Source organism: Belonocnema kinseyi, chromosome 3 (genome assembly GCF_010883055.1).
Source record: "Belonocnema kinseyi isolate 2016_QV_RU_SX_M_011 chromosome 3, B_treatae_v1, whole genome shotgun sequence".
NCBI lineage: Eukaryota > Metazoa > Arthropoda > Insecta > Hymenoptera > Cynipidae > Belonocnema > Belonocnema kinseyi.
Window position 1 is genome coordinate 54,638,395 of NC_046659.1, and position 17,503 is coordinate 54,655,897.

Consider the following 17,503-nt stretch of genomic DNA (forward strand, 5'->3'; position numbering starts at 1 on the left):
TAGTAGCACTGATTTTCAGTAGGCAAGATTAAGAAAAGAATTTCGATTAATTAAAACCTGGCTGCTGTTTCATAATTATTTAAACACTTTTTGTGGACAAATATACAGTTTTCGTATGTCACAAGGAATAGGCTCAATTTTTTCTCTGAATCAATCAGAAATGGTTTACCAATGACTCCTTATTGTACTTTTTTTTTAACAACTGTCAATTATTTAAACAATATTTACAAACTATTTAAAATTTGTGACATTATTCCAAGAATATGTCCAATTTTTTTCGGAAACAAATAAAAATATAAACATTATTATTAATAATAATTGAAACAATTTTGACCAATAAGTGCACATTTTGACCATTTTTTTCAAAAATAGGCTACATTTTCTTGATTTTCGTAGTTAACTCATCTAAAAATATATTGCCAATAACTTTTGCTATGATAATTTGCTAATGGACAAGAAAAATTTATGATTTGAAAAATTTGTATAAAAAAATCTTACTTTTTAAAAAGTATTAGAAACAAATTTACAGTTTGACCATTTTTCCATTGTAAATATTTTTTTGTGGTATCAACAAGAAGTGTCTTGCCAATTATTCCTTCTTGTCATATTTTTCTAATTTAAAAAAGTGTTTATTATTATTATTATTATTTAAACAATATTTATAAACAAATTCAAAGTTTCTCCATTATTCCATGATTAACATTCATTGGTTTTGCAACATGAACTGAAAAACCTTGATCATTATATATTATATTATTTATATTATCATAACATCTATAATATAATATAGAATACAATATATTTTATATTATCCTAATATTATAATCAAGTTCATTATATTCCAAGATAAGTTTTGAAAACATGGAAAGTTGCTTAAATGGAATAACCCAGTATTTAGGCTTATGCAATGTTTCTTTTCAATTTAAAGTGCTTATGTAAAGAAGATATTCTGTTAGTTTTATCCAAGTCATTTTCCTAGAATTTTGTCAAATCTGTTACTTGTAAGGAAATTTAGAAAATTCCATTTTTCGAAATAAAATTCCTTTGAATACAAATGTGGCTTGGTCCGCATGATTGGCATACGATTATCAGGTCAGCAAAAAAAAATGCGGGTAAAAAAATATCAATAAACCTCATCAGAGTCCACATAGAAAACTGCAGTACCTTAGATGACAAGTCATAAAGATTTAAACAAAAAATCGCCAAAATATGCCATTATTTTGAAATTATGAACAAAATGTCTGTTGTGGACACGTAAAAATCCTTTCAAAATACTAAATTCACGATTTTAAACCCTTCAAAAACTACTAAGAAAAGTTGTTTCAATAATAATAAAATAATGGCATATTGTTTAAAATTGAGACAATCACGTTGTAGAAATGTACTTTCTTGGAGAAATTTCTTCCATCAGAAGCTTTATAAAACTGAAAGTTAAGAGTTTTCTCGGGATAATAAAGAGTTGAATGCTATCATTAAAATAATTTTTTCGTAAGTGCAAGTTATGCTTTTATGTCATAAATAGAGGACAGAATTCCATAACACTCTTATCGGGACAATCCCCTCTTAAAGTCTTAAATTGATCAGCCGCCTAAGCAATCGGGTTACTTCTCTTCAACTAACCCAGCAGTCACCACCAGACTCTCGCCCGTCACTTTACTCTCGCCGGAGGAACCTGGTACTGCAGGTGTGTTAAAAATGTGAAAAATTATTAAAATACCCTTGAATTTAAAACTAAACAAGTTTCTTCAACTATAACTAAAATTAAAAATAATACTTATTCAGTAGTGCGTAAATATATTTTTTTCTCTGCTGAGAGTGAAAGTGCATCAATCGTATTTATGGGCATTGTTACATATGTAGCGATTAGATAAAAAAAGGTAATATAGTTTAGGAGACTTTATTTATAATAAAAATGAAATTCAAGAGAGAATTTGAAGTGAAAATGATATATGTAGTTTATATGTAGTATATAAAAGACAATGCTATTTTTTATTTGCTTTATAGATTTTTCTGTATAAAACAAATGAAAAGCATCAGTGCTTTGTACACTATATATGAACTATATATAACTTTTTCATCTGAGAATAAAAAGAATATCTTGTCAAGTGATTTTGTTAGGATTTTGAAAAATGTACAAATTATATTTAAAGAAGAAGAAATATCTATAAGGAGAAGTATTATTTGCACAAAAGAAAAAGACATGCTGAAAGCTTTATTTTTAGTATGATTGCAGTTAACTACTTACTTCACAGTAAATGCAATACTAAAAGTGGGACATGCACATCCTCGGAAGGAAAGAAACTGAGAATGATAGTATTCAGTATTCGTTAATCAGAATTGAAGTATTTGTCCTTGATTTTGTACGATAAGTTGGAGAATAATTAAATGAGAGATTAAACATATTTCTTGGTAGATACTTCTCCTGAACTAAAAAAAAATTATATAGTCGAATTATCATTGTATTATGAGTCTTAAATAAATATTAGCAACCAGATTCTATGGAAAAATTACTACATAATTTCGAAATTCTAATTAATCATATTGGGTTGCCTTCATAAAAACCCCATAAGAAATTCTAATGGATTCATTTGAATAAATATTTGCAAATTGTGTTGTAATTATAAATTGCAAACTGAGATATGAATCTTCAGAAAGCTTTGTTTATTTCATTTCTCCTGATATTGGTACAAGACGACGTAACTGTTACTTTCACTATATGGTACTAACAAGTCGACCGAACTTTCTTCTCAAAGGCATTGCAAGAAAGAGCCAATTTCTTTCATGTTCTTTAATAGAAACACATTTTTAACAGAAAAACTTAAATAACAAAATTCAAGCTAATATAGGTAGAAATACTTTAAATAAATAAATTATACGATATTTCGAAAAATAGAGAACACGAAGAAAGTAATTTTGCCCTAAATTTATTTCTAAAACTTGATAAGATATACCTATTTTGCTAGTTTCCGAAAAGGGGGAAAAAGTTCTTATAGCTCCTTACATACATAATATATAGATAATGATATTAATATTTGTAGAGTTGACTCATAGGCGAATTGCAAATAACGGGTTTGATTGTCGAACTTTTAAATTTTATTTTTTTAAATACTTTTAACTTGAGCAACAAAAATAGAAAGCTGCCGATCCAATATATATATATATATATATATATAACTATATGTAACGGAAATACATCTGCTCACTACCTTATGTTTGCTGATCCCGTCTTACTTTCATTTTTGTACGCACGCTTACGAATTTCCTAATCAGGTAGAGCGCTGCTTAAAAAAATATTAACGGCTCATCTCTCTGACGTAAGTTTTTTTTCGGATATTGATTTGGAACAAAAAATTACTTCTCTTTAAAAGAAGGAAATGTCAGGGTTCATAAATGTAATTTGATTCTTATATTTCTTGAGCAGTAATAATTAAATCGACAACTATTTTAAGATTCACTTTCAATTTTGTCTAAAATTTTAAGATTAGAAATGTAATACATTTGTAAATTAACAAATTTTACAGCAAAATATGTCCCAGGATGTAAGAGAATCAAATTTGACATTATTAAATTAAAATTAAATTCTTACTAAAGTAAAAATAAGAAAAAATACACCTCCCTCTAGAAGTTTGTAAATAATAATTAACAATTGACATAATGTAAAACACAGAAAACGGTTGGCAATTAGAGACCTTGAAAATGACGATTTCCCATTGCAAACAAAGATCCATCAGTATTCTGCATAAATTTGAACAACTCTATTCAAGAATTACACGAGTGATTCGTTATGTTTGTCGAAATCCCATTAACTTTGCAGGAAGTCACTATTCAAAATCTTCTTAATACCAAAAATTAATCAGTTTTTTGGAATTTCTTTCTTTTCAGTGGAATCGATAATGTATATCAATAATTTATTGGTCTGGGACGAGTTCATAAATAATTAAGCATACTTGATGAGTGCATAGTTTTTATAGAAATAAAAAATTGTACTAAAAAAGTTCTACAAAAATAAAAACTAAATGAGTCATAAAAAAGTTAAAACAACTCCCGGTCGAAGTGTTCTCCACAATTATATACAGGGAGTGTAAACAATTTTCGTACACCTCTTTTTTTATGAATGATTAAGGGGCCATCCATATACCACGTGGACGATTTTTCACCACTTTTTGACCCCCCCCCCCCCTGTACTTTGTCTACGTAGACATATTTTATGAAAATATAGATATTCTTAGTCTTCAAAAGCACGGAGTCCAAGAGAAGCGATGAATTGGTTGAAAAAATTAGGATTAGCTTGGGAACTTGAGCTTAAACATGATTTGAATTTCAAACAAAAAGTCCTTAAAAAATTACAATTAAAATGATAATAAAAATATTCCCACTTCGCGGGCACATTCTCATAACGCGCTATGCGCGCGGCTCGCAAGTTTGAGCGCACGTATGGCGCGCTTCTGTTGAATCTCGCGCTTCGCGCTCGATAATGAGGTGCCTCGCGCTTCGTGCTCGGATATTTCTGCTTTGCATTTGGAATGCTTGAATAAAACTTTATTAAAAAGATTTCTTTTAGATTGCAGTATTTGTATGCAACTTCATATTCTGAATTGTCTACTTAATTAAGTGTAGTTAAAGATTAAGTTTCTCAAAGCTCTGTAGGCTTTGAGGTACACATTCTCATCGTTACACTTGCGCTGCGCGCTCGATTTTCGACAGACATTTGTAATTAATTTTCACGAACAAAACAAAAAGTACGTGTCCTATGACGAAGTGATTCTTAACGGAATCGTAGATCTTTTTGGGGATAACAATTTTTGGTAATTCAACTTTTTTCGTATCCTGTATATTTTGAGCACAAAATGGAATTTTTTATTTTTTATTATTTTTTGTGCAGACAAAATTTGAAGTTTCGATTTTCGACGAATAAGTTATTTGGCTTAAAATTTGGAATTTCGGTTGATTTAAAAATTTTTGAAAATGCTATAACTCTAAGATTTTTTCTTTTTACCGAAAAAAGTCATTAAGATAAATTGTTTTTCCATTTTAATACTATAAATATCCGTACATAGAATTTTCAAATTAAAAAAAAATGGCCTCAAAAATTTTCAAAATGCGCTCACTTTTTGAATCCTTATCAAAAATGGTTGGTTAACGAACTCGTCCTTTCTTTCAGGACCTGCAAACAGTTTTCCAAAAATGGATTTGATCCGTTTATTTTTTTTTTTTTTTTAGTTGTCGTGTTTACTGACGGACAGACAGACAGACGCCATCGTAAAAACTTGATTTTCGGATTCAGGGGATCTCGAAGCGTGGAGATCCGTTGAAAAACTGTGGTGTCAAATTTCGCACAATTCTAATACTTTCTCAATCATAAATGATAATAATAATGTATAAATTATATTGTGCGCGAGCACAATATAAAAGTTCGAGTATACCTAGAGAGTATACCATGTGTCTCATTTCAGTATATTTTCCGCAGATTTAGGGAAATGTGTGTCCACGCGGAATCTAGCCCGACACCCCCGCCCTCATGGACAAGCGTGGAATTTTGCTATACCCCCCTCGACCCCTAAAGTGTCCACGTGTTATATGGATGGCCCCGATAAAGTTCTCTTAATTTTAATTATACCAGAGCTAAAAAAATGAATGTTTCAATGGTTGATTGCTCTCGAAATTCTGTATAAATAAGCCGAGGTTGAAGCCCATTTGTCTATTTTTAAAGTAAATATTGCAAAATAGTGTGAATTTAAATTATTTTTAAAATGTTGAATAACTTCTGAAATAGTCGAAATTTCTTAGTGTTCTTGTGCTCATTCTAAAGCTATTTTTTCACCGTATCAGAAGATCTGATTGAAATCCATTGTAAAAATGTTTTTATCGAATTGCAAGAAGTTGAAGGTGTAACTAAAAATTAAGAATTTGTAGATTCTTTTTGATTGAACAACTTTTGTCAATTAATTTTTTTCATAACTTGTGTCGATTGTGTGAAAATTGAATTTTTCTATTTATAATGAGGATTTATACGGGTAAAACAAAAACTACGGGTTCTATCAAAAAATGAAGAATAATACATTTGTAGACCTTTTTGGATGCAAAATTTATGTCTGATCACATTTTGGCATATCTTGCATAGTGTTACCGCAAAATGGAATTTTTGATTCGATAATCTTATAGGGGGTTTAAAATGCAATGTCTTTCTTCCTCTGAGTTTTTTTCATATCGTGCGTTGTTTGGTTTAAAATTTTCATTTTCGTTTGTTTTTTGTAATTGTGTAAATGATATAACTCTGGTAATTTCCTCAAGCCATAAGGAATCTTTGCGCCATGGAAGCGCGTAATTCTAAAACTGCAAATTTTACGTTCTTTAAAGTCGCGGACTCTATAATCTAAACGCATAGAATGCGAGACCTGAGAGCAAAGGAGCGTGGCCTAATGCCTAAAACGTCGACATCTATGCTTTAAAAGCAAGGTTTACGAGACCTTAGTTCTCGCGGCAAAGCGTGATAAAATCAAGGAACAGTGCCGTGAATTGATCTTCCGAAAATTCTCTCGGTGTAGGAATTACAATTTTTTTATTATGATAAGCATATCAATAGGTTCAGGGCAGCCACTCAAATCTTGAGAAAAAATATTTTCAGTGGTAAGCACTTTTCTGCGTGAGTATTTTTAAATAAAACATTCTAAATTTCATGACTCCAAAGCAGTCGATTTAAAAATTAACTAATCAGAAAGTAACAAGCACTTGCAATTTCATAACAACAAAATGGGAGTCATACAAATTAAAATTACTTGAATTTTCTACCAAAACTTTTTCATTATAGTACAACATTTCGTTGAATTGCAAGGAATTAAAATGAGGGTACTTTACATATTCTTTTTAGTTTAAAGACTTATTTTGGTTTAAAATTTGTCAATTCCAAGGTAAAAGCATTTTTATATAAAAAATCGAAGTAAAGAAATGTACAGTTCCAAGAATTTAACGTTCAAGAAGTTTTATTTAGAGAACTTGATGTGATACCTTTGAAATAAAAAGTGGTTTAACTTTGGAAATGCTCTAATTAGAAGATTAAACTCGAAATCTTTCAAGCTTGCGACTCGATATTTAAAATTAAATGATTGAAATTGATATTTTTTCAAGTTTACATATACCTCATATATATGTCTAATTATAAATTTAGAATATTAAAAATTGAAAAAACATTAATTTCAATTTTTAGAAAATCTCATACTTTTAGATTCTAAAAGTATGAGATTTTGAATTTTAGGACTTTAAGATTTGGAATATGGGTTACATGAACTCAGATTCTTATAATATTGCATAAATTCTTATATCTAGACTATAGATCCTTATTTTTACTTTTGTAGATAGCAGGATTTTGGATGTACGGGCGAACGAAAGCGAGAGCACATTCAGATTTTAATCTACTTATACAAACCATACAATACTATCTTGACTTTGCTGTTTAACACATTCAATTTTTAATTGTATATGATTCGCTCCTCTAACTCCCTCCAATTCCTTCATCCACTCTTTCGCTCAATTCTTTTTTGTCTAACATTTTGACCAAATTATCTTGCCAGCTTCCTTTATCTTCAGTTCCTCTCTTACAACCCTCCCATACATGCTCCCATGTATCCTTATCATATTCACAGATTCAGCACTTTCTGTTCTCCTTCTTTTCTCAATACATCCCTTCCCTTACATCGTTTCTTCATCTGAGTATTGCTATTCTTTCCCACATCCTCTGCCCCCATACTTTTTCTCAATATACTCTAATACTCCTTCCATTTTCATCAACTAATACCATCTATTATATTTTTATACCTTAATCATCCCTAATGTTTCTATTAACGGACACGTATCCTTGTTCTTCCCATCTCGTTAATTTTATCGCTCTCTCTCTCTCTCTTTCTCTCCATCCATCTAACTCCTTGACACACTTTTTCGCTAATTCTCCTCTCTTTTTCTGGCCAAAATCTACCTCCAATCTACTCTTGTCGCCCACCTTACATACTTCTCTTGTAACCTCTCAATCAGGTAGGTATATCCCAAATATTTAAATTACTTGAGTTCTTCTAACTTTACTCCTTTTCATCTCCCATTCCATTCCTTTTCGCTTATTTTTTCCTATCTAAACCTCATTATCTTTGTTTTTTTCTAAACTCCGATTAAACTTTTTCCCATGTAAGTATTTCCGCAATCCTATAATTTGGCCCGCCACCCTTCCTCATCCTCTGCCATCACAACTTATCGTCCGCGTATGCCAGTGTATAGTGTATAGTGTATATATATTTCCAATACTCTCTTTATTCCGTTTTCCTTCATAACATTTTTGTCTAGTTTCGGTTTGATAAGTTAAACGCCGCCTTTAAATCCTTTAAATCTTTCTTCCTTTTAATCCGTTTATTTACCAAATAGGTTTAAACATATATGTTTTCTACCACCCTCATTCCTTTCATAAGCACTGTTTGATTCGGTGGTTCTATCTTTTTTTCCTCAACTTCTTTCTTTAAACACTCCGATAAAGCAGTTACATCTAACTTATACAATATTGATATTAGCGCCATTCTCCTATAATCTTTAATCTCCTCGCCGTTGCATTTTTTCACTACCAGTATCAAGTACTCCTTCTTTTAATAACTCTGGCCATCCGTCTCCTCTTCCTATTCTATTTCACATTATTTGTCACCATTCCTTTAACTAGTTTAACTCTTTCCCTCATATTTGCAGACTTAATTTGGAATCACACCCATGAAATATATTTTCTATTCCAGGATCTGATATCTTGGTTTACTCTTTTCTCGCCCCTATCACTCTCTCTGTTGACTACCTTTCATACCTCTTCTTCTTCAGCCTTCTACGCCTCTTCTTTAAACCATTTATTTTCCACCTCTTTTTTATCACACATCTTAGTATACTCCTTTTTTCTCATTTATTCATCTCCGTCACTTTGCCCTTTTCTCCATTTTTAATTCCATTCTCACTTCCTTCTTCTTGTCTTTACATTCCTCATCCCATAAACTTCAATCCCATCCTTCACTAAATTCTCTTTGCCTGCGACCTCAAACAATATTTTTACCTCTGCTATAATTATTTCCATCTCTTCGTCCTCCTCCCAATTTGACATTCTTGACTGTTTCTTTAAATCGTTTCTTTCCATTTATTGACCAGTCTCCTCTTCCAGTTCGCTTTACCTTTATTTTCTCTTTATCCTCCGTTAGTTACTTACTCATAAATAATCCAATATTGAATTTAAAATCTAGAATTTTCAATGTTATTCATTTTTTCAAATCTAAAGCTTCTTTCCATTATTTTTCAGACAATGGGAATGGGTACGCAGCAAAACCTGGATTACAAATGTGGATTAAGTCTGGACCTGCAGGTAGTTGCAAGGGCCGAATTGAGGGAAGATATTAACACACGGGAACAGGCCTTAGAAAAATTTCGAGAATGGATAGCAAAACATCCTTCAATCAAAAACTGTCGAACGGATGCAGTTTTTCTTCTCAGGTTCCTCAGAACGAAGAAATTCAGTCTACCACTAGCCGAAGAAATGCTAGAGCGATATCTCACTATGAGACAACTCTACCCTGACTGGTTTCAAAATTTAGACATTAATGATCCCGATCTTGAGGCTATTATTGATAGTGGATACCTGGTTCCACTTGTGGAAAGGGATGAACATGGGCGAAAAGTAATTCTATCTTGTGCTGGTAAGAATAAAAATCCCCCTAGTTGTTTTTAAAAGTTGATAACAAAATTTTGACTTTTGAATTTTAAGATGGAGCATTAAAGTTCAAAGTTTCAACGAAGAATTCTTGGATAGCTTTTAAAAACAAATAAATTAATGAACATTTTTGGCGTTTTTTAATTTTTAAATTAATACCGTATTGTTGTTGCCTTTTACGGTATTTTTACCCTACTTACATTTTTTATCGCAGAAGTTTCTTGAAAAATGTAATTTTTCATGAGTTTAATATTAAGGTTCTTGTTTATCATTAGTCTCTACTCCTGTGATGAAGAATAAAAATATAGTGGAAATGCCATAAAAGGTCGCAATAAATCAGAATCGTTTCATTTTAATTATAATTTTTTATTTTTAAGGACGTTTTGATCCTTATAAGTATACCTCAGCACAAATGGCACGGGCCCACAGCATTGTGGTTGAAGCTCTTATGGATGAAGAAGAAAATCAAGTTCAAGGATACACACATGTAAATGACGAATCTGGACTTACTATGGGTCATCTCAGTGCTTGGTCTTTAACAGACATTCGAAACATGCTAAGGTGTATTCAAAATACGACTCCAATGCGTCACAAAGAAACCCATTTAATTAACATCCCTAGTTGTGCAACCAAGATCATCGAGTTCGCTGTCTCTCTTCTCAATGAAAAACTTAAGTCTCGTATATACGTAGGTTCAAATTCTCATTCTTTTTTATTCAGTTTCATTTTTTTCTTCATCTACCCTAATTTTAAACTGAACAGTGAAAATTGTTATTTAATTATTACTAATTGTAATGATGTAAATATTCAAATTTCCACACATTTAATTATATAATTTGTTTTATTTATAAGTTTAAAAACTTCAAATTCTCAAAAGGAAGTTTGCTTGCGAATAATCTCGTTTTCGAAACAGCTGCCCAAAATTTGTAGAGGCAATATTGACTACACAGCTTGAAGAAAGAAGAGTTTAATAAATACATTAGACTTGCTAACTTAACCACCTGAATAAATTCGAAAAAAAGATGAGAAATAAGGTGAGAAATACAATGAGTCAACTTTTATTTCAGATTCACAAAAGTATAGATGATCTCAAAAAGGCTGTCAATCCGAAAATTTTGCCAAAAGAATATGGCGGAAAAATTCCCCTTTCGGAAATGATTGGTAAGCTAAAATAACAAATATAATTCTCACCAAATATAGGAGTCATAGACTGTATTTTAATTTTATATAATTCTAATCTTCTCAGATTCATTCAAAAAAATTTTACGAGCAAAAAGAGAAGAGCTGAAAGCACTGGATGACATGTACATCGAACTATCACCAAAGGATACTTGTTCCACACAAAGTGAAGGTTTAGGTGGGATTCCTGGCTCATTTCGAAAACTAGAAGTAGATTAAACAGCTACATTCAATTTAATTTATTTTTAAGACAGTTTTCATGAATATGGATATTTCTTTTCTTTTGAACTCCTAAAATCATTAAATAGTCAAGTCGCGATACTTTAGACATGTATCTTCCAATAATATTTGACACATTTACAAGTTTTGCATATAAAAAAACTAGCTTATTATACTTATTGACATTTTTTACATTGTTTTGATAGAGTTTATTTATCAGATTCAGTATCAGGTTCTTTGGAAGTTGATTGAAGCTTCGCAATATTTTTCTTTTGCGTCTGGGTTAAACACAAATATTCTAAATGGTTGCCTCAGTTTTTGTTCGTATTTTTCTTGTTTTAAGAGACGTATTTTGTGTATTATTGTTAGTGTGAGATATATTGATAGATTAAGTTTTGATATATTTTTATAACGATTCTCAGAAACCATTCTGCTGGTGGTATCAGTTACCTTCTTTTAATAAGACGTTATTCACAAAAGTGCCTTACGTTATAAAAAGCACTTACAATTTATAGCTGTAATTAAACCATAAATATACTATATATATTCAAGAAATAAGTTTTGCACAGTCAAGAATACAAGTACATTACAGACGATGGTGATAGTAAATAATATAGTATTGTAAATAAAGTACTTTCAACGAAATGTCTAAAATTACGGAATTTTCCGCAAGACTAACCCCTTTTCCAGCTCAATCAGGGCTCACGTTACGGAAAATTCCATAATACTAGCCCTAGCGATATACTTGACCAGTTAGTTTTACGGGAAATTCCGTAATACTAGTCAGTGTCTATTTTCAATATCATTTTGATCCAAAATGCAATTGATTTCAATTTTCAACTACTTATTTTATAAGGAGTCATTTAATTTTTTTTTATTTTGATTATATATTTTCTGTGAAACTTTATCACTCTAGGCTTTTTTTTTGTTTACGAAGACGTATTTAATCAGGTAAATTTACATTTTTTTATCGTATATTTTTAGCCTCCATGGTAACTTAGTTCAAGAATTCTTTTTTAATTTAAATAATAGCGATTAATTTTATTCTTTTATGTCATGTAAAAAGATTTGAACAAGCAAAAATTATTCATATTTTTGTGCAACATATGCGACGTTTAAAATCTTTTTAAAAGAAAGAAGAACTAGTTCATGCGAACTATGAATAGATTATTGCATTGTTTTTAGATTTTTAAGGCAATTATTCATTTTGTACTAATTAAAGTTAAACTACATCGTTCATTTTTATTAAAAATGCACCAAAAATGATGCAAATAATGAACAAACAGATATGAAAACAGATACATACATATTTGAAAATTTTAGATACATTTTAAGATCATTAAGATATAAGTTATAATATCTGAAAATACGAGAACTGCGAATGCATTGATTCTCAAAATAATTAAATGCAGCAAACATGAATTTGAAGAAAATAAAAATATTTATAATTGTTAGTTCCCTAATAAATTCATTTTTAATTAGACGGAATCCCTTGTTTAACTTTTTAGAAAATATATCTAAAAAAACAGCGTGGTTTGATTAGTAGAGGGAACATTTCATTTTAAAATATTTGACGACTTCTATAAAAAACTCTTTATTAAATTATTTATATATACAAGAAGAGAAAACTATTTTGAGTGAATTTCACAACTTTTTTATTTACATAGATTTAGACTTCGACTTCAGGCTTTTTTCGTTTTAGAGAATTAGATATAGCTTCTAACAATTTGACAGCTGCATCGTGCGATACAATTTTTTTGGTTCGGAAATTTTTAACTGCTCTTTCAAGATTCTGAAATTCCTGTAAAAGGCAGTTGTAACGTTTCTGCAAACAAGAAAATTTCGTTTTCCATACCTTAATATTACACTGAGAAATGCACAAAGCCTCTTTTAACTCCATCATGGACCTTTTGTCATTCTGAATATTTTTTGAACTCTTCGGATGAGCTGTTTTTTCTAGTCTGTGAGAAACGGAGAATTATATAGAAGTATATGTATTTGAATTATAAAGCGTAAAAAGTGTAAATTTAGTAAACTATATAATTTTATATTAAAAAGCTTAAATTTACACAATGTAAAATGGAATGCGCGTAACATTAATTTCACAATATAAAAACTTCCTAATTAAACATTAATTCCAAATGTATTTATATATTTCAATTTAGCAACGTACCATTTTTCAGCATTTACTAAAAAAAAATGTACATTTAACTCAGCTAAGTATTTTTTATTTGAATCCTGAACAATTTTATTTTTTAAAATCGAAACATTTAAAATGGTTGGAATGTTAAATCTTCGAAAATAATTAAACTGAGACGTTACAAAATGTACTGCTTTACATATTTATACACTTAAAAATTGATCAGTTTCAAATTTAAGTTTTTAGTGTCAAAGAATTTCAAGTAAGAATGTTGAATATTGAGAATTAAAAAATTTTATACAATGAAAATGGAATATTTGATCATTTAAGCAAATAAGCCTGGTCACGTTTTTAAATTGCCCTTGATTGCAATTTTTTTATTTTTAAGTGAATCAAACTTTAATAATATACCTATCAAAATTGAGTAGCGCTTCATTTACAAACTCTTCTCCTGTTTCAAATTTATTTCCCTCCTCAATTCTGACGAAGGCATAGTTATGGAATTCTCTTAGGTCCTCACGTAGGATTCCTCTATAAAATGCCAAAAATAAAAATATCTATTTAAGTTTATAAAAGAAAAAGCCAGTTAGTAACTTCGGTTTATTATTATAAAGCAATCCAATAACAAACGTGAAGCACAGTTGATTTTGTATAGTAACCATAATGAATCATAATTACCTCAAAGATGATTCTTCAGCTACAAGCGGATCATCAGAATAAAATGCATTATTTTCTTCTATTGAATCTTCGATTTCAGTTTTAATAATAACCTCTAGATCTGGAAGCGACGGATTTGCTGAATCTTCCACGCCTTCAAGTGCTTCCGTTTCCACAGTAGGATTAGTTTTATGTCAGCAAATATATATTTCCAGGACACTAAAATTTAAAAAATTTAACTTTTCCAGCCTGGGAAAATTTTCAACTTAGTTATTGAATACTTACTACAAAATCGGAGTATTCAAATCAGCATAGCTTCTATGAATTGAAAGCATTTCACATTAAAAAACCTTAAATCTAGAAATTTACCAAACTTTTATTAATGTGGCATTATATCTCAACTAGCGTCTATTTTGGTGATTTATAACTCTCTTAATGCCCATATATGAAAAAATCTTCCTCTACGGTAAGAATTGTTTGAAGAATAAAATTAACCTTCAAAGGTGAATATCAAAATAAAACAAAACTTTTTTCGCATGTAGGAATAACTTTTTTTCATTCTTGTCTGAAAAGAAAGCTCAGTTGTCTTCCTTTGAATAACTAAAGAGGTTTAAAAAATAGACATATATTTATATATTCGTGAAAATAAGCGTTGAGTAGGTTTTGTGCGAGTATCATCTTTTTTAACGATTTATATCTGTCTTAATATTAATAAAAAATGCTCGAATGCAATAGAAAGGGCATCCAGAACCATATCGAAACTGCAGTGAGAACAATATTTTTTAAACTGATATTAAAAGAATAATAATAATTATTATTATCATTCATCCTGAAAATATTAAATCTAAGCAAAATATAAAAATGTTTTATTTAAAGTTTTATAATTTTAAATTTGATAATTCTGTCTCTAATACCGTTCATAAAAATTATATTATGGATGCCAGAAATTTCGACAATTAAACAGAATTCAACCCAAAAGTTTAATATAGAGAATCTCCTAAAATTTAAAGAATTTTCAATCATTCTTTTGGTCCAACATGTCTTTCATAGAGCACTATATTTAAGTAAGGTTCATTAAAATGGAATGACCATTTGCAGATTCTGATATTCTAAACGTGTACTTGCTCAGGTTTCCGTTATACCATATAATATAAAGTTACATTCAAAGTGATTGAATATACTTTTCTAAACTGAAAAATCAGATTTATTTATAAAATAAAAAATTGACTGTCATTTTTACCGTTCAAAATTCAAGAGTTTAAAAATTGTAAACCTTCAAAGCTTATGCATTCTAAAAACGTCTAAAATTATATGATTTCTGATTAGAATTTCTAAAAATTAAATAATTTAAACTTGAAGCATTACAAATTAAACAATTCCATAGTTCGTTTAAAATTGAAGACTAAGTTGGTAAAAATTAATCATTTTGTAATTTTCCGTCACGCTTTTTAAAATTCACTAATTTTTATCTATATTACAAAATCATAAATAAAGCATTTCCATACAGGGGGATAGACTTCATGTTGTTTCAATTGCTGACACAATTATATAAGAAGCTTCATAAACTACTGTAAAATGAAGTATAAAATAATAAACTGCAACGCAGTACTCTCAAAATTTGAATCAGTGAGAAATGAGACACTGACTTAAATCAGTAACGATTTTCTTTAATTAATGATGAAATATAACAAATTATGATTTTTACTCATTATAAATCAATAAAATATTTATAATTCTTAATTTTTATACATAATTGTTGGCGATTAAAGTTTCGCGAATTTCTTCATGAGCCATACAAAAATAACATAAGACGATATATTATTGTTTCTTATGAATTAAAAAAGTAATTGAATTCTTAATAAAAACAATTAATTCTCAACAAAAAATGTAATATTGTAATTAATATTTTGACCAACATAAGATTTTACTTTAAATAAAAAACAGTTGAAATAAACCAAAAAAGACGAATTTTTAACCAAAATAGTCGAATCTTCAACCGAAACAACCTCATTTTCAAACAATCAGTGGCATTTTTAACGAACAAAAGAATTAAATTTCTACTAAAAGAGATGCATTTTTAACTAAGGAAGATTTTCCCTCCATAAAGAAAAAAATGTGAAATTTTCACGGCGAAAAGTCGATATTTCTATAAAAAAGTTGAATTCTCAACCAGGAAAAATAATTTTTAACTAAAAAAGACAAATTCTCGACAAAACACATAAATTTTCAACTATATAGTTTAAATTTTAACTACAAAAATAGTTTGTTTTGTTTATATCAAAAAAGACAAATTATCAACCAAATATATACATTTTCAACCAAATAGTTTAATAGTTGAATTTCTAGTTTAAAGGCATTGTAATTAAACAATTTGAAATTAAATCTGCACAGAATAAATGGAAAACAATAACATTTTTTTTTTCAAAATTCTGAAATTCCAGCCTTTAATATTAGAAGATTTCAGAACTAGGAATTGAAATTTGCATTATTTTTTATTTGAACAATGTTCCAAAATATTAACAGATAGGAATGTAAAATTACGAATAAAATTACACAGTTTATACTTTAACGAATGATATTTCAAATATTTGAGAAGATTATGGTTTACGATTTTTCCAAAATTATTTTTGGACTTACTACCTTTAACTTTCTCCTTCTTCAAACAATAAAAACTTTCTTGAAGAAATATTTTTTATTTTCTATGGTAGGGTGTCGACAATTTCAGATTTTCCGTTATTACCATAAAGTGCGATACGTGAAAAAAAACCCACTAATGTCTAAATTTTACAAGTTTGTACTTCCGTAACTATAAATTAAGTATACATTGATTAAACAGCAGTTCAATTATCTACTAGTAACATAATATATCTAAAATAAAAAATGGTTATTTCATCTGTAACAACCTAATAACATACTATATGTTATCGCCTAGGGCGCGCAACTGTTGGTACTCGCGCTCCACGCTCGGTATTTGCATTGCCCTTCACATTTGTGCACAGACCACAATGCGCAATTTTCTACATTCTATGTTAAAAACTATTATATCAAATGTCTATTACCATTTTTTTGTGTACCTTGGTCTGGTACTGCTTATACTGACATTGCAAAATAATGATCACATTTTATTTTTTCTGATCCTAATAGGGCCCTGCTGTGGTTGTTTAATCATTTTCCTTTTTCTTAAGTGAAGCTGAACACTTTTTTTTTAATTTGTCATTAAAGAAGGTTCTCAGAGTACCTATGGCCTTGACTATTACATGCTCATTGCGATAATCGCGCTTCGCGCTTAACAGATAGGTTATACAGGCTCTAATTTTTTTAAATTTGGGCTAATCAAAAGATTCGGCTAGAATAGTTTTGAAATATATTTGGTATCTAGTGAAAATTTTGACTGAAATTTTTGGATCTAAAAAAATTTAAATTTTTCTATTTTTTGAAAATTTAAAAAATTTTGAAAAGTATAGAAGTAAACTTTGGGAAGTTCTGAAAGGGTATGGAGTCAATGGATGGATCCTACAAGCTATAAAAACAATATACACAGGTAGCAAAGCGAGTTTAAGAGTGAATGGGAAACTGAGTGACTGTTTCGATAT

At 29.5% G+C, this 17,503-nt stretch overlaps 1 protein-coding gene and 1 long non-coding RNA gene across 3 annotated transcripts; one reads left to right on the top strand and one right to left on the bottom strand.

The window, feature by feature from the left end:
* The first annotated feature begins 1,551 nt into the window (after positions 1–1,551).
* Positions 1,552–13,315, top strand: LOC117169616 (clavesin-2). 2 transcript variants are annotated; one of them, XM_033356068.1, is made up of 5 exons: positions 1,552–1,684; positions 9,308–9,701; positions 10,093–10,403; positions 10,783–10,876; positions 10,962–13,313. In XM_033356068.1, exons 2-5 carry the CDS (start codon positions 9,311–9,313, stop codon positions 11,111–11,113), a joined length of 948 nt encoding a protein of 315 aa, XP_033211959.1. In that variant the 5' UTR covers positions 1,552–1,684; positions 9,308–9,310; the 3' UTR covers positions 11,114–13,313. The 2 variants fall into 2 exon arrangements, with proteins under 2 accessions (XP_033211959.1, XP_033211960.1); XM_033356069.1 differs by lacking the exon at positions 1,552–1,684 and adding an exon at positions 1,718–1,877 and having other exon boundaries at positions 10,962–13,315.
* LOC117169618 lies at positions 12,756–14,379 on the bottom strand. The gene is made up of 4 exons (XR_004466689.1): positions 14,196–14,379; positions 13,932–14,129; positions 13,665–13,784; positions 12,756–13,074 (listed from the first exon to the last, which is right to left on the bottom strand). It is a non-coding gene; the product is annotated as an uncharacterized LOC117169618 (long non-coding RNA).
* Positions 14,380–17,503: the final 3,124 nt, after the last annotated feature.

Excerpts from the sequence above, each read along its gene's own strand:
- LOC117169616 (XM_033356068.1), top strand. The coding sequence starts at position 9,311 with ATGGGAATGGGTACGCAGCAAAACCTGGATTACAAATGTGGATTAAGT. Across the intron at positions 10,404-10,782 it reads AACTTAAGTCTCGTATATAC|ATTCACAAAAGTATAGATGA; the intron begins GTAGGTTCAAAT and ends CTTTTATTTCAG. Across the intron at positions 10,877-10,961 it reads TCCCCTTTCGGAAATGATTG|ATTCATTCAAAAAAATTTTA; the intron begins GTAAGCTAAAAT and ends TAATCTTCTCAG.